This window comes from Rhinolophus sinicus, chromosome 14 (genome assembly GCF_057876585.1).
Source record: "Rhinolophus sinicus isolate RSI-liver-muscle chromosome 14, RSI-T2T, whole genome shotgun sequence".
Classification (NCBI taxonomy): domain Eukaryota; kingdom Metazoa; phylum Chordata; class Mammalia; order Chiroptera; family Rhinolophidae; genus Rhinolophus; species Rhinolophus sinicus.
Genome location: NC_142514.1, coordinates 51276435 through 51295268, shown reverse-complemented (window position 1 = coordinate 51295268; position 18834 = coordinate 51276435). Strand labels below are relative to the sequence as shown.

Sequence of the window (18834 nt, the reverse complement as noted above, 5' to 3'; positions counted from 1 at the left end):
TTTAAAACAAAGACAAAAATCACTTATTTTATTGCTAGGAAAGGGAAAGTTTGAAAGCAAGAAATGAGTTTATTTGTATGTGTGACATTGGAGATTGCTTATTAAAACCCTAAGTCAAAGAGATTGCATTTAAAAATGAGGAGACCCCAATTTGATCTTCCTATAAAAAAACCCTCCACAATTGTTTTCAGTCAGAAATGCATTTTAAATGAATGATTAATCAAAGATTCTTTTCAAGTTCCAGAGTTAGTAGAAACACAGTTTTATTTATTTACTGGTCACAGTTGCAAAGTTTGAACTTAAAAGTTTCATGGAGAAACTCATTTGGAAATAGTATATCTCAAAACCAGTTTAAATTGATTTCTCAAAAGATAGCTAATTATAGAATGATTGCTTTTCAGATAAAGTATTTCTTCCACCTCTATTACTGTTTAGTTTGAATTAAACATTTCCAATTTTTATGATTCTGATGATTAGAATTATTTGAACTGTTCACTTTTAAAATCAAATTATTCATTCATTCAAAAACATTTATGAAGTGCCACTTGGGAACCTACTCTATTAGATAAAGGGAAAGCTTTCTGGAGAAAAATGTTAAAATTGAGTTGGCAAAAATAAACATTTATTTTATTTAAAAATTTTAAGCTATTGTCTTTCAGCTGAGGGCCCACTTTTCTATGTTCTACTTTGCAATTCTGAGGTTAACATTTCTTTTTGACAGGTGGCTCCGTGTCAGGGACTGACAATTTGGGTGTGCCTGAGAGAGACTGGAAGTCTAGAGAGGAGAAGGATGGGACTTGCTCATTCTGTTTACTTCCTGGTCATGTCCGCATCTCAATAGCAACGCTTCTCCCTGTGGTGACACTAAACTTCAGCAAGAGCCCTTTGTAGTTTTCCCACACAACTAGAACCAACCTCAATATGCCCCCTCAGAGACACCTGCACCAGCTAGCTGGTGCCCCTCTTCAGAGGTCTGAGTCTCAGCTTTAAGGTTTCTTAATGTCTTGCACTAACTCCTTCCATTGGTTCCCTATCCTAGAGGTGTTAGCTACTTTCTAGAGTTATTACCTCTGTGATCATTCATTGTCTCCTGTTTGCCCTTTCAGTTCTCTACTACAAGATTTACCATTCTTTCTATTGCACTTTCTTTGTTAAATGACATATTTTCCACCTTCTGGCTGGACCTTGACAGATACAGAAATTGATGTGCCTCTACTAATTTAAAAAATAAGTTTCATTTCTCAAGTTTTTCCTGATATATTAATAACCTCTGGCAATGTCTGTGATATATATCTACAATCTACACCCTCAGTAGTTTTACAAATGTAAGACATGGAGGAGTTAATGGGGGTGGCCAATTCTATGATGACAGATTGTGTTTTATTACTATGTTCTTTTTTACAACTTTACTTGAAGAATAATTGAAAAACTTTGATTAGTAGTTGTAATTACTTAAAAAGGAAATTACTGCATATGTAAATAAAGTGCTTGCCTCAGGTAGACATACATCCTAGGTAATTAAAAATTAGTTCACCTTGGGCAAACTAGGGAGGTGAAACCATTGGTAGCTATGCTTTTAGTAGAATGAATTTAATTCTTAAATGAAGTTTTTAAATTAAATTTCAATCAATTTTAATTACATGTTAAGACATTAGCAGAAGTACTCAACTGTTTCAAATTTCCATAGAACACATTCATATTATTTGTATAGGCCAAACAGATATTCTATAAAACCATTGGCATTTCTTCTCAGAGTTGCTCTATTCTTTACTTATCTATTTGAAATTTTTGCTTGACTCTATGAAATAAAGTGAAAAAAGTCAACAGAAATAAATTCAGTTTGAATACTGAGATTAGAAATTCTTGCTTATTGTGACCTGTAGCCTTGCTGAGCGTATACAGTGGTGATTTGTAGAGTGCAGAATATTTTTCAGCTTTTCTATAAAGAAGTTTTAGAGAATATAAATCCTCTAAATAGTCCACGAATGGCTGAATTTATGAAATGTTTTTATAAAGACTGTTTGACATACTGTCTCCAAAGTTAGATAGTTAAAATGTTCTTCATTTTCTGATGAATTCTCTGGACTTCTAAATTCAATTTATCTTTGCATTGTGCTTAGAAAATTAAATGTTTTTTTAATCATATAAAATATATATTTTTTACTCTTTAAATATTCTTGTTGCTATTACTTAAGTATTTGTTTATAAAAATTCATGTTTCGTTTTTTAATTCAGAATTTGAGTGCCCTTTAATTTATAAATATCTCTGTCAGTAACTGGTACATAAAATAGTTCAAAGAGTTGAAAATACTCTTAAAATGATCTCACCATTCTGAAGAATGAATACTGGATAATTTTAGGTGGGGAGCCTGAAAGACTTTCTTTAAGGATACAAAATAAATATTTTAAAATTACCCCTTATCTGATTACTTTTTCAGAAAAAAACATAAAAAACTTAATGAAATAGCACTTTAAAATCATTTGTGATATGTTGCTCATATTAATATGTAACCCAAATTCCAAGAAGAAAGACAAAACATGTAGATGAAAGGCAACATTTGAGTAGATAAGGAATGCTCATTTCTGAAAATTGATGAAAAACAGGAACCCACAGATAGAGAAAGTACACAAGAATAATAATGTATACAAATCTCATACAGGAGTAGATTTTTAAAAATCCTAGACAGTATTGTACTAAATATAGTTTATATAGAAGGTTATGGTCATTGCCATATCATGATCATGTTGGATCTATTTCAGAGATGCAAAATAGATTTTACATTAGAAATTATCTCTATTTAATTCACAGCATTAACAGATTAAAGGAGAAAAATACTATTATCTCAATAAGGGCAGTAAAAGGATTTTATAGAATGTGGTACCTACTCATGATAAATTCTCTTAGTAATCTAGAAATAGAAAGATATGTACTAAATCTAAAAAAAAGTATCCAACTTAATAGTAAGGAATATCGTTAATAACGAAACATTAAATGCATTTCCATTACAATTGGGAATCAGACAATAACATTTGCTTCTATTCAACTATTCACAGAATCTTTGATTCTCTACACAGAAATCTCTAAAGAATCTATAGACAATTATTCATATTATTAAGAGAGTTTAGCCAGTGGCTGGATATAAGTAAATAGACAAAAATCACATGGATTGCTATATACCTGCAACAAAACCGTTGGAGACTACAACTTTAAAAAAAAGTATATTTATAACTACAACAAAAAGATAAAGTACTTAGGAATAAACTAACTAAAAATGTGTACACATTTTTTGAAGAAAATTATAAAACTTAGCTGAAAGATATTTAAATGGACAAATACATGGAGATACGTTATATTGATGCCCAAAAAGATTCAATACCATAAAAATATTAATTTTCCATTGTCAACCCAATCAAAATTGATTTATAGAATCAATGCATTTCTAATCAAATCCCAACAATGCTTTTTATTTTGGGGGAACTAGGTAAACTAAATTTAAAATTCATATGAAAAATAAATGTCCAGGTACCTAAGTTAAAGAGACTTGTCTTATCAGGTATCAAAAACTTGTTTGTGCTAATTAAGACTGGTGTTTTGGTAGCCAGATAGTAAACTGACCAATGCAGAAAGTAATCTATGAATATATGGAAATCATATTTTGTTAAGAGTTGGCACTCATATTCAGTTGTAAAAGATGGACTGCTGAACAGTTCATTTGCTTGAAAAACTGGGTATGTGTTAAGAAAAAAATACTACAAACAATGTAAAATAATTAAGACCAGATGGAAATAAACTTGACTATGAATAATGAAACTCTCACTCTTTTAGAAGAAAACATATGAAAAGATCTGTTTGACTTTGAGGAGGCAAGGACTTCTTAAGCAAGACTCAAAACGTGCCAGACATAAAGAATATACACATTTTATTATATTTCATTACAAATTTCTGGTCATCAAAGACAGCATGAAGAAGGTAAAAAGATTGCCGAGGCTTGGAGGAGATATCTATAGTTCATAGAACAAACAAAAGATTAGTATCTAGAATATATAAAATATTTTTGAGTTTTATTATCCTTATAGACAAGAGAAAGAAACCAATAGGAAAATGGGCAAAAAAGCATCATAGGCATCTCACAGAAGAGGAAACACAAATTGCCATGAACATGGAAAAATCCTCAACCTTCTTAGAAATCAGGGATATGCAAATGAAGATCATAATGAGATGCCATTATACGGGCAAAGATAAGATGTATGACAATATCAAGTGTAGGTGAAGATGTGAAACATGGGAACTCTTACACATTGCTGGTAAATGAGTACAACTATTTTTGGGGATAAAATGCACTATGTTTCAAGTTGCATATATGTACAGTTTATGACCAGAAAATTCCACTTCTACATATATGCCTTAGATAAACTCTTGCACATGTGCAGTTATAGGAATATTTATAGCAGCGATGCAATGACAAGAACTGGACAAAAATTAATGTTCATGAAGAAAAGAAAGGGTAAATAAGTTGTAGTATAGTTATAGCTTTAGAAAGCTTAGAGAACAAGCAAAGTGAAAGAATATAATTACATACCAAAGTAGGGAATGTCAAACACAATTCAGGATTGTAGTTACCTCTGGGAATAAGGCAGAATGGGATAAGAGCTTACAGATAGTGATACAGGAGTTGTGACGTACTAGTACAGAATATGATGGTGGAGTCACAGGGATACATTTTCTTATGTTTTGCAACTTAAATATATATTAGATATAGTATTTTATATGTATCAAATTTGATATAATAAAACTTTAAGTGTCTTTGATTTTATTATTTTTCTCTTAAATTTGAGTTTTAATTCACTATTTTTGTTTTTACCTATTATTTGATAGTCTTCCTAATTCAGCTACAGAGAAAGCTTATAACATAATGCTTATAAAGAATGCAATTCCTTGAATGTGATCATCATGCATTGATATAAAATAGAATGCACACTATAATTCCTAGTTGGTAATAGAAATATCTTTCATGAAAACACATATAACCAGTATGTATGACATCACAGTTACAATGGAATGTCAAATCTCATTTCTCTGACCTCCCTCCTGCATGAATAGCAGGAGAACAAGAAATCTGGCCTTTGCTGGGATCCTGCTCCCTAGATTTTGCTTTTAGGAGTCCTTTTGGGATGGGGAGGAGTGGTGGAGACAAGGGAATCTCTCACGGAACAGGAGGTGCTGCTACAGGGCCCACTGTAATCTCTGTCTTCCTCCCTAGCTGCCCATTGTCACTGTGTTGTCAGTGGGTTATTTCTCACGCTGCTGCCAGCCTCTAAGTTGTTGAACTCTAAATCACACACAGGCCACACACCACAGTCTGCTATTTGCTTCCTCTGGGATCAACTGTTTTCTTTTCCTGGCTTGCAGAAAACTTCCTTATTTTGCTTCTTATCACTGATTCTTTTGATAAAGGATATAGCAAAGTTTTGGGGGGCCCTAAGAGACATTTGCCTTTATTCCATAGCCCTTTCCTTTCCAGTGCAGGGCAGGGAGGAGAGAGAGAGTGAGAGAGGCTGGGAGCTGGGAGCTGGGGCTAGATGAGGGGGATGGTCAGCGAGGGCCTCACACTGTTTCTGGATCCACCTATTGATGCCATTTCCCCCCAGGCTCTGCTGCTCTATCGGCTCCATTTTCCAGTATTCTCACTCATGGCGATTTGCTTTCGGGGCTCCATTATTTCCTATACCGGTTGAAGACCACAGGAACTCAGCTCATTGGAGAGATCTATAGACCCCTGAAATATATACCTATCACAGGGCTTCTGGGTCCCATCACGATCATTCAATCTGTAGTAGCAGACTTGATCGTTCTATAACTTTGGAAGTTCCTAATACCCTCTGACAGAAGATGGTTCTAAACAAAGTTCCCAGAGGATATTTAAGGATTCATAGAATCCACCTCCACATATCAACCTAATATGCATAATGTCCTATCTCTGACCTGAGCCCAAATAACACTCATTTGACCTCATAAAAAAGCGTGGGGTGGTAGCAAAGGGTAAAGAGGGTCAAATGAATGGTGATAGAAGGAGAACCAACTCTGGATGGTGAACACACATACAATATATAGATGATGTATTATAGAATTCTACACTTGAAACCTATATAATCTTACTAACTAATGTCACCTCAATAAATGTATTAAAAATACATAAATAAAAGGAAAGTGGGGGGGAGAAAGACTATACCAAAAAATATTAATAATGGTAATATAAGGGAATGAGATTGTGGATGATTTTTAACTATCATTTTTATACTTCTTTTAACTTCTTAATTTTTAAAAAATGCACATTGGTTAATTTCATATTGATAAAAACAAGCCATGAGGGAAAGAATTTAAAGAAAGAAAAGAAAAGAAATCTACTATGTTCACAGACGTTTGCTCAGTATCTTCTGGTGATTACTGCTGTCAAAAACATAAGATAATTCCTATTGTTTAGAATTTTTCATGATTACAAAGGCTTCCCTAAGTAGATATTTCAACTTCAAACCTCATTTGGGATTTTACACTGATTATTAAGCAAACTTTTGTTCTCTTCATGCTGCTGCCAGCCTCTAATTTTAAAGCTTTTTAAAAAAAATTTATTTACTTATTGCCATTTTTTTCTCCACATCTGTCTCTTTACCATGTCACACGAAATGAATCATCTAACTGTAATCTCCTTGGTGTCAATATCTAGCTACAGAATAGAATTCAATCCCTTTTCCTCTATGTGACATTACTTCTAGGGGCCTCTTATCAGAGCAAATTCTCTTCCTTTCTCGTTAAAGGTTATACCACCAGGGAAACAATAGCTAGTCCTACACATGTGACTAATAAAAGCCAGACATTTGATTAAAAGTGAATAGCATTAGAAATGTGAATTTCCATAATTATACTCTCCTGTCCTTCCCTCCAAATAACTGAATGTTATCTAATAAAGGGTGCTAGAAAAAAATGCCAAAAAATAAAAATTAAAAAGATACTATTTTATGAGACTAGTATGGAATACTGGGAGTTCAAAAATAAAACATGTTTCTGCTGAGATGCATGATGATTTCTTAGATATCATAAAGCATAAATGAAAATATGTATATTTTAAATTTACTTTTGCTAAGTCTATTTTCAAAAAAATAAACATGCTCTAGTCATGTTTGTTTATCTAAATATTTCTAGTAAAACCTTGATTCATAAACTATCCGTATGAAAGACTCCAAAATGATACACCTGACAGAATTGAAATCATGGAGATATATATTGTTCATATATATGAAATTCTCTCAAAAAGCCGATGAGATAGATGCGATTGATACCCTTATTTTACAAAGAGGAAGCTAAGGATAGAGAGTGAGCTACAGACACAAAAGTACTCAGTTACCCAGTCATGGAGTTGAGAGTCAAACTTCAGATGTCTGAATCTACTGCCCATGTTTTTTTTAACTACTGCACCAAGCTACATCTCTTCATGGAAGCCTGGACAGATCTTAGCTTCTTAACAACTAATTTAAAGCTATCACTATAAACTAGTTTTGCCACTATCTGTTATTCACCACCCCTACCAATCCCTCTACCTACATTAATACACATCTGCTTTTAAAAAGCCAGAAGTACATTAGACTACATACTGGGTCTCTTGCTGTAATGTCTGTTTGAGCCCACATTGCAGGCTGCCCTGTAACCAAGCTGAGTGCATGCAAAGAAAGGCAAACTTAGCAGTGCAATGTAGCAGGCAGAGGGAGGCTCTGAGGTTGATTTTTAGTTGGCCTCTCTCAGTTTGCATGTCATGTAGACTCTTAGAGCCTGTGTATACTGACCACTATTGGGGTGATGGCTGCTGAGGTACCTTCACAACAGAAACAAGGGGGTGGACTGTTAAGCCTGGTGCTGGAAGGAAGACAGGGCAGAGACTCAAGTCAATGCCAGCAAGAGGGATATGGCCAGTGCTCCCAGATAATATTGCCTGAGCCCAAAGAACTGAGCACAGGTTCAGAACTGCAGATGTAGGAGGCAGAATCAGTTGCAGACACCAGCCCCGAGGCCAGCATGTGCTGCCAGCACACTTCTGCAAACCAGCACTCTTTCCTTCAGGTCAGTAAGACACGCAGCCTCCTTTGCACATACCCAAATTCCATCTTAAGGAGAGAAGCTGGGAAGGTGAGGGATACCTGAGAGACAGAATGTTTACCCAAGGAAGATGAACACAACTAAAGGAACCATGTGACTTTTTAAAGCAGATTAAACTTTTAACCACAGATGAAAAAAAGGTCAGTTTTTACCTTCAATAAACAGCAAATAGAGGGTAGGATGATAATCAGACTAGTTGTGGTTAAAGCAAAACAAGTTATTTTCTTTGCATACTCCAGATGCAGTATAAACTCCACCTCAACATCCTTATACATTGGCCCTCACTGGGAATCACTTTTTTCCCAGGCCCCTATATGTATTATCTCAGTTAATTCTCACATAAACCCTGTAAAGGAGGAACCATTACAATCTCCATTTTATACAAAAGGAAAACGAGGCTTAGAGGGGTTAAGCAATTTACATAAATTCATATCAGTAGCAACATACCATGTTTACCTGAAAATAAGACCTAGCCGGACCATCAGCTCTAATGCATCTTTTGGAGCAAAAATTGATATAAGACCCCATCTTATATTATATTATAAAAGACCGGGTCTTATATTAAAATAAGACGGGGTCTCATATTAATTTTTGCTCCAAAAAACGCATTAGAGCTGATGGTCCGGCTAGGTCTTATTTTCAGGGAAACATGGTTGCTGGGACAGAAAAGCTGATTACTTACTTGACTGTTTTTAATTTAAAAACAGTTAAAATACATTTTAGATGAACTGGATTTTTGAAATTTGAAGATGTTCAAGTGGAAGACTTCTGAATAAAGAAAGCTGGGTCTGCTTGAGTATTTGCTTTCTAACTTGCATTTGAGGTTTTAGTCTTCAGGCAAATTTTAAAGGAAACTTAAGCCTAGAAAGGAGCAGTCAGGATTCTGTCAATTTTGATGGCAGTGAGGTCATAATACGTGTTCACTAGAAAGATACTTTCAGTCCAATTCAAAATAGAAGACCATTGGCTTCTCCCCTCAACTAAGATGTCTCTAAGGCAGAAGTCTGCAAGCTATGGTTTTTGAGTTAATCGAGTCTTGGTTGAATTCCTCTTCAGCCACATAAAAGCTATGTAAGTCAGTGACTACTTTGAGCTCATCTCCATAAAGTTAATATGGCAATGTGTCAAATGAGGATTAAATGAGGCAACATTTGTGACACACTAAACATGGTACCTGCCACATAGTTGGTGCTCAAAACTGTTAATTTGCATCTGCCTGTCCTTTTTTTTTTTTTTTTTTCCCAATGAATCCTAATGTTACTCAGTTCTCTCTGGCTTATTATATGTAGTCAAACAATCACTTTAACTCCCAGATTTTGTTTTTGTATTTAGTAAAAGCAAATGTGCACTTGCTGATTTAATACCACAGGCTACAAAGACAGAGCAAAATAAATAATGTCCTGAGGTGTATTTATCAAGTTTAGAAAATGCATTCACTTACCAAATCACTAAATTCATTATTGCCTAGGTCAAGTCTTTCCAGCTGGGCCAGTTTGTGCATTGACCTGTAACAGATGAAGAAAAATACTGTTGTGAGGCAGTGCATGACACATTACACCAAAAGACGTTCTATCCATCCCCATGTCAGATTTACCTGGTTGCATAGTGCACAGAAATGGGGGTATTTTTCAGTGAGAAGTAAACTGCAAATATACAGCAATGTATGCAAACTGTCACCTGAAAACTTTTAGTAGCTTACCATGTTCCCAAATGCCAGTCTATAGTTGGAGTACAGTGTTGGCTGCTTAAAAACAACCTGGGAAGCTTGTGAAACAGGAAAAGGTACAGGGAGGAGCCCCCACATCTATATTTTTAAGAGTCATCACAGGTATGGGAACCAATGGATGAATCTAATTCTTAGCAAAGCCTTCTACAAACCCACAATATAGACACAATTTCATCATGAACCTTGTCATTTTCTACTTCCCTAAATGAACGTCCATTATAGACAAACTGTTTTACTCACTGTCTCCTCAACATATTGGCTTGGAAGCTGCTACAGCTCTGAACAGTTGCAAAACTTTGGGCAAGAGTTGCTGCCAAGTTAGAGGTACCTTAGCACATGCTGTGTACACAAGCATTTCTCAAGCCACTCTCGAGTACAGCATACAACATAAAAATGATAGTGTTTTCTTGTGTCAAATTTTTTCTCTCCCCACTCACCTGAATGCTGTCCTTAAGTCCTGACTACACAGAAATTCCAGAGGCATAATTAACTCAAATCTGAGAAATTTTAGTTCTTTCACCTTTAGGATGGATGTAGCGATTTTCTTATGGGGATTTTATGAAATACTGCTCTAATCCAGACACTATCAGGCACTCAGAAATGCAAAAATGTGTGTACCTTTTCTTCACTCAGCAACTGTTAACACAAGATTATGTACCAGATAATCTTCTGGGGTCTGGTGTACAGCAGTGAATAAAAGAGACAAAAACTCCTGGCCCAAAAGGACTTTATGTTGCAACGTGTGTGTGTGTGTGTGTGTGTGTGTGTGTGTGTGTGTGTGTGTGTAGGGCGTATTATAACAAATAAGATAATTAAGCAAAATAAAAGAATATACTAGAAGGTATTATGTGCTACAGAGAGAATTTAAGCAGAGGAGATTAGTAACAGTGATAAGAAATAATTAAAAAAACAAGAAAAATAGTAACAAATGAGGAATAACATGTAGCAAAGGGCCAGCTCATAAGGTCCTTCATGTCAGGCCAAGGAGTTTGAATGCTTGCATGAAGGTAATGGAAGCCTTTAAGGTTTAGAAGCAAAAATTGATCAGATTTGTATTTTAGAGAGCTCACGCTGGCAGCTGAGAATGGTGTGGGAAATAGGGAGAGGATGTGCTAGCAAAAAGGACAAATGAAAAACTGTCCTGCAAACCATGTGGTAATAAGGATGACTGATCGGATGTGGGAGGTAAAGGACAGGGGGAAATTAAAGGTAGTTCCTTGGTTGAGTAGCAGTGTGGGAATATTGGAATGGAGTAAATCTGAGGTAGAGCTTGATTAGATGCAGTGAATTCTATTTAAAATACTATAGTAGCTTTGAGGTAAATGTGAGCGGCTTTGATTAGGGAAAATGAGTGTGTGTGTGTGTGTGTGTGTGTGTGTGTGTGTGTGTATGGCTGGAGCTCAGGTAAAAGGTCTCAACTAGAAATAAAGGTCTGAAAAATAAATGTGATGTTTCTTATCTACTGTACCTGGAAATTATCTCTGCTTTTTAACACACATACCATTTACTTTCTTTTCCATGGTTTATGTGACATTTACCACCTACTTCCTTTAATGATTAGTTTTTTTCCTATGTATATGCCCTTCTCCACCAGATCTTAAAATATGTTTCAAGGTGCCCAGAAAGGCCTCTATGGGACCACCAACCATCTAGAGGTTGTGAAACTATGCCAACCAGCACTGTAAGCGAGGATCTGCCTCACCGCTTGCCAAACCTCTACTACTGAGTGGGTACATCTAGGAAAAGTGGGTGGGCCCCATGAGGAGAGAATCAGATTTTATTCTGAGCCTGGGATACTGCAGAATGGCAAATTCTTGCAAATTTTTTTCCAAGACCACACGTCCAAGAAGCAAACAATGAGCACCAAGGCCTTGGGAGTCAGGGAGAAGGACCAAGTGGCCGAGATAGCAAGTGAGTGAGAAATGACCACAGGGAGTAACAGAGCCACCCACAAGTGCATTTGACTTGACTCTGTAGCATTAGGCAACACATACTCTAGCGAGAACCACCGTGGGCTGAAGACCACAGGCCCTTCCACAATTTTCTGGATTCTATGAACCCTGTAGTTCCCACTGAACTCTAATGAGGGTGTCATCAAAACAAAATAAAACGAAACAAAACAGATTTTTCCCCCTCAGATCTAGTGATTGATGACCAAGACAAAATTAATTTTATTAAATGAATAAATAAGTGATAACTTGTACCTGAGTATACTAAAACATATTCATTAGTTATAGGATTTATCTTTTTTCCAAGCTAAATATTAGTGACCTCTTAAATATCCCTTCTGTGATAGTGTTTTCAGATCCCTAAACACCTGGATTATCTTAATTTAGACCTAAAATTTGTCAGTAGTTCTCTTCCAAAACAGGGCCAGGTCCAAATCTGGCACTCCTATTGTCATCAATAAAGCTTTAGTTGAATGCAGGCATGTCCGTTTGTTAACATTTATGCTTGTTTTGCACTGCAATAGCAGAATTGAGTAGAGACCATATGGATTACAGAACCCGAAACACTTCCTATCTCTGAGGACCAGGTGGCGCTCAGAGTTGAACACTATTCTCTAGATGTGGGCTGACGAAGACCATGTAGAAAGAAACTATTACTATTATTTTTTTATGTTTCTATTAGTGTAGTCTAAGTTTGATTTCTTTTGTGGGGGATAGGTAACCTCTATGTCACTACTAAGCCGTTTTCTTTTCCCAGTAGTTTTAGGCTACTGCTTTTGAAAACTTGAGTTCATAAATTCATACCTAGAAACTATACTTTAAATGTATAACATAGCTCCCATACTGTTCCTTTTCCATTATTTTGAACGGGCAACATTTTTTTTCTTCTTTTGCTTGTTCTGGAATAAAAACGGTTTCCCATGAGGTTTTGTGAACTATTTCCTGAAGCTTAAGTTCTGTTACTTAAAATATCTTTTCTTCTATTTCAATTTTATCTCCGTTTATTTTTATAATCCTAGTTTCCATCATTGTTTAATTACTATCACCAAAGTTTCCTCCCATCATTATATTCTTACTTCTGCTTTGGAAGTTGTCTTTCCAATATGACTACTTACATCTTACAGCTTTAAAATTATTATGTTTCTACTTTTGTTTTTGAAGATGTCATTCAATATTATTTCTTACATTTTATACTTTTCAAAATGACTGTCGTTACACAAAAGGATTTCAGCCAGTCTGTAACACAGCCTTCTATAACACTGCTTTTCTTGTTCAGGTGCTCGTTGCTAAACTATAGTCATTCTTCCAAATTGTCCCCCCCCCAAAAAAAAGAAAAAGAAAAACCAGGTTCTTTTTCAATGAACATATGCAGTAGGTTTGTAATTTCATTAGGATACAAGCAAGTAAAGCTTTGTCAGAAAAATAAATTAGAACTCATGACATTTTTATATTAGTATTATTCTTTTTGGGCCCTCATTCGCTCAATTTATGCTTCTTATGGCAGGTCCCATGTGTACACGGAGTTACAAAGATTTCTGGGCCTCAGGGTTTCTCAGCCTCAGAACTACTGACATTTTGGACATGTCACTTCTTGAATATACAGGCCTACTGTGAGCCTCGAAGGCTATTTACCACATCCTACACAGTCTCTACTCTGAAGACTTATTTTCTAAATGGGAATGACCTTTAAATGAATAACTACTTCATAGGGTGATAAGTGCTAGAATAAAAGTATATATAGATTGCCATAGGAGCTCCAAAGAAGGAACACCTAGCCGTTCAGTAATTAGGGAAAACTTTGAGACGTGACATTTCAGCTAGGTTTTGAAGAACCTTGTTATACGAATCACATGAATTTGCACATATGAAAAGAAACAATGAAAATAATATCCTTAAAGGACATAAAAGATTTTGGTTCAAAGAAATTCTAAAAATTCCCATTAGAGTTTGTTGTAGGAAACCCTATTTTCCTACCCTCATGTCTGGATAAGGGGATTTCTGGGATGTAGCTGTCTTGTACACTATGGAATGGTTAGCAGCATCCAAAGCCTCTATCCACCAGTTATCAGTAGCACCCTCTGCAGTTCTCACCACTAAAACATCTAGAGATATTGTCGAATGTGCCCTGGGTTGGGGTGAGGTGGACAAAATCACCTTGAGTTGAGATCGACTCTAGGCCTAGAGAAATACTTCAGGTCTTTATCTTCTCACCTTACTGATTGGGGGGAGGGTGAAATTCTTATCCTCATTTGTTTACCTCCTTACTATATACTAGGCAGGCTCCCCTGTGGCCTGTCTTTATGCAATTCAAGCCAGCCTGCTGGAGAGATGTACTCGTTTGACTGCACCTTCTTCCTTGCCGTGAGCACGTGCGGGTCTGGGGCCTATCTTTCTGTCCCCACAGGGATCCTGCTGGTGTGATTTCCCTTACAAATGACTGGTCTTGAACACATGATCACCACCATAGGTCAGTGAGCAAATATTAGGACTTGGTCACAAGTTTGGGCCATGTTCTCAGTCAGTAATATTGACAATTTGATCTCTATCTAGCTGAACCAAATACTGTGGGATATAAAACTGAAAGCAACAAAGGAGTAAGACAAACAAAGAAACAAAAACTCATAGACACAGACCATAGTTTAGTGGCTACCAGAGGGAAACGGGGGTGGGGAGAGTGGTAGATGAGCTTAAACGGGATCAAATATACAGTGATGGAAGGAGAACTGACTCTGGGTGGTGAACACACAATGTGATATAAAGATGATGTAATACAGAATTGTACACTTGAAACCTATGTAACTTTACTAACCATTGTCATCCCAATAAACTCTAATCAAAAAAAAAGTTTGCTGATTATTTAGATTCATTTGTAAGTTCACCTGGTTATCTAATGGAGAAAATTCTAATAAAATGGTTGTATTAAATAATGTTTACCAACCTATGGTCATATTATATATGTAAAAACTGTAGAAATGTGTAAAATTTCTATAATCGATACTCTTATCATTGCTGTTTCTCCTGCCTATGATATTCTTCCCATAAATCTCAGAGCTGGTACCTCTTTCTCATCTCAGCTCATAAGTTTCCTTATGACACAAGTCCATCCCCACCATCCAAAATAACTTCTCCTTCTTGACTTCACTTTACATATATTTTTACCCTGTTTCATTTTCTTCTTAGCACTTACCACTGAAAAACATCATATTTTTATTTGTTTGCTAAGTGTTTTTGCTCCAGTAGATTGAAGCTTCATGAGAGCAAGTCACTTGCCAATCTTATTCACAGCATAAATAGCTCAATCAGTGGTTGTTTAATGAAGAAATTCATACATGTATTAATGAATCTTTACCAGTGAGAAGTATAAATTATAGAATATTTACAAAGACACAACACTCAATTTCTACCAGGCATCTACAATTTACAGTTGTCAGGGAGATATCCTAATAGGCCTGTTTTAATGAATACTGTCAAGAATATACATTTGCTCACATATTGTGGAATATGCATGATGGATGAAGGTAGACAAAGCTGAGGTTCACCAGTTCCTGGATAAATCTAGTGTTAAGTTGACTTTCTGACATTTCCAACGAGAATTTTTGTTTGTTGGTTTGTTTGTTTGTTTGAATTCAAATAATAAAAGAAATATTAGGTAAGTTTTTCATTTCTCTGAATATCTGAAATACAGCAACAAAACTATGCATGTAGAGTAGTTTAGGGCATGGAGTTTAGATTCAGACTATGCGGGACTGAATCCCAGTTCTACCACTCACTAGCTGTTTGAGTTTCAACAAATTTAAGCACATCTTTGCCTCTCAGTTTTCTCACCTGTCATATGGGGATGCCAATAAGAATCCTTATATCATAGGGTTATTGTGATGACTAAAATACTTAACATAGGTAAAACACATAGCTGGTCCCTGACACATGGTAAATGCTCTGTAAGAGTTAGTTCTTAAAATACTTAGGAAAGGTTTTCAGAATTGGAAATAACTTAAGAGATTGTCTAGGTCAGAGTTTCCTAAAGCTATCTTAAGGATTTACAGGTGTTGCTTGATTTAAAAAAAAAAAAAATTCAGCTTGCCAGTGCATTTTGGCAAAGCTTGCTGAAAAAATGTTAAATAGATTTCTTGTTGGCAGGACTTCTCAGATCAAATATAAAAATGTTTATTGTGATTCTCTAACAGATGGAAATAGTTTGGACTATTTCCTGTTTATGTGACCAAGAACATTTTTCTTTTCTTTTCTATAGTACATTTCTTAGACGAGGACAATGTGTAAAAAAATTTTTTTTTAAAGATGATGAAATTAAGCTCTTGTCTATCCCAGTCCATGAAATCACATACATACTTAGTTATAAAAACACAGGCCTATGTGTCTCTAAGTTTCTTATTATGAGTATTTTAATTTCATCAGATCATCCTCATTTGTCTACTTGGAATTCTGACTTGTTAGAATTTCAGATCACCTCAGTTCCCAATATTCACTTCAGTCTCTCCTTGCATTTATGGCTGGTTTAGTCATGATACCCTGGCCTGACTTTTACAGTTGTTTTAAAGACCATGTTGTTTTTTGCCCTGTGGCATTATTCACTGCAACCTCAGTAAAGGGAAATACTCACTTCTCAGGAGAGGAGAATTGGTGACTTGCTCAAGGTCACACAGAAAGTCAGTGAGAAGGTTGACATAGAACCATCTCTCCCAGCACAGGCCAGGAATCTAAACCTGGCCTGATTTCTTTGGCTTGACCATTGTGTAGATCTGATTTATTTATTTTATTTAATGGAATGTATGTGGTCTACAACTCACTCTAATCTATAAAACGAGTCAGTAAACTTTTACTGTAAGGGGCCAGATAGAAAGTGTTTCAGGCTCTGCTGCCCATATGGTCTCTGTCTCAACTACTCAGTTCTATCCTTGAGTGCAAAAATAACCACAGATGATATGTGAACAAACGGACCTGGCTGTGTTCCAATAAAGCTTTGTTTACAAAAACAAGTATGCTAGATTTGGATCATTTTTTTAGGGTACATGTTACTGGAATCCAGGAACATTTATTTTTAATACTGTAATTTGCTTGCATTTGTGAATATTATTAAGTCCTCACTAGTACGCTATTACTTTATAGCATTTATCCAGTTGCAAAACTGAAAAAAGATTCCAGTTGGAACAATGATGGAAAATAATGCCATAACTAGGTGCATCTGTCACTTTGATAAAATTATACAATCTATGATTTTCTTTTCATCAGATTCAGAGGTTTTTTGTATTTAAATGTACAATTACCTCTGAAACCATATGAAGTTGGGAAGAATGTTGTTTGCCCATAAATTCCCAGTGCAGTAACTTGGGTTTGCTGAGTTTCACATGATTCTGCAAATTTTGGCATGGGCTTAATAAGCATTATTGGCTTTTACATTCCCGCTTTTGATTTGTCTTTCGAAGGTACTCAAATACTCTCTCTAATCAGTGACAATTCATGGCACAAGGATAGAAAACTTGTTTCTGCTGTTACTGTCTGATGCATCACTCTTTCTGAAATTTAGAGTAAGAATATACTGTCTTTCCACTTTCTTTCATCTGTGTCCTATGTTTAATGGACATTTGCATTTTAAAATTTAGACCTACAAATTTTACCACATTTTCATGTTATTCTCTTGTTAAGAATCTCTCTTTAAATAAATCTCATATTATAAATTTTTGAAACAAATTGTACTAAACTTTAGAATGCCCAGGAATTGACATTCTTTATAAACACAACAGCTTGCACAACTCATATTAAAGAAACATCAACCTATCATCTGTTAAAACTAGGAAAAATTAAAAATCTAGTGTCCAGTGGCAGATAAAACATAATTTCCATTATCAAATGCTTTATATAAAAATTCCCCTTGGTTATTATAATAGTTTAAACTAATGTCACTGATAATGATTTTTATATACACGACATCATTTCAATTCAACTCCCCCTAAGAACAACAACACAAAAAGTCAACTGGCTTCCTGGAATCTTCCAGAAGGATATGTAAGCAAACTAAACATCTATTATTTTGTCAAAAAATACTGTGAAGACGTTATTTTTCAGACAAGTTTGCTAATGTTTCTCAATTAAGATGTTCCTCCTTGCAGTATTTAAATTATTAGAATAAATATTTAAAATATATAATTTGCATCAAGCTGTCATGTATTTCGAGTATTTGCTTTGGAAATACTTTTTTCCTTTTAAATATTTAAAATTTAAAGGTTTAAATTGATTTTGTGATGTCTTATTGGAAAATTTTTCTTTCCTCTAATTACTTACTCCAATTTAATGCACAGCACGAAGAATAGAGTCTATATGAAGAAATAAAACTCACAAGTAACCTGTCAAGAATAGTTCTAGTTTATATAGTAAGGCATACTTGTTAAATGAAGTAGTTTAAAGTGACAAACAGAATTTTAAGAATAGCAATGGGATCTAAGACAAATTCTGCACTACTTCTTATAAGCCTGAATTTCATTCCTCTCTATAGTCTTCTTGGGTTTATAACCAAAACCCAATCATTCATTCACTCTGTACATGAATTTTCCCACTGGCCAAACGTTATTGTGCATTCCTAATTGTATAACAATGCAGCAAAGATATAATCATACTTGTAAGGGTTTTTGAGTTCTTTGTGGTGAAAAGGTACCATGTAAGCAGGAACTATGACAATATTATCTGCCGATGGCTGTACCACTGGAACTGAGGCTCAGTGCTTACACTGCAGCAGTCCAATCAAAAGGTTATGTGAAACATAATCAGTTATGAAGAAGCTCCTTTTCACTACAACATATTGCAACCTACATTATATGCTCATGAAGACGTTTTACTTTTACTTAAAAAAATACTTAAGCGGAGTTAAGCTATTTTAAAACTTCTATAGATAACTGAGCAGGGAACAACAAGATGTTTCTTTTCTAAGAGACTCCTTTAACACACACAGGTACACACACATACACAGGTGTTTTAGGCACCTTGTTTCATCCTATACATCC

At 35.3% G+C, this 18834-nt stretch overlaps 1 protein-coding gene across 9 annotated transcripts in view; it reads right to left on the bottom strand.

Moving 5' to 3' along the window:
- Positions 1-18834, bottom strand: part of LRRC7 (leucine rich repeat containing 7) — a 526722-nt gene that overhangs the window by 161578 nt on the left and 346310 nt on the right. For all 9 annotated transcript variants that reach the window (XM_088791197.1, XM_074334934.2, XM_074334932.2 and 6 more), the window contains one exon: positions 9588-9651. In XM_088791197.1, the coding sequence (XP_088647323.1) occupies positions 9588-9651 (64 nt within the window). The remainder of the gene's footprint in view (positions 1-9587; positions 9652-18834) is intronic.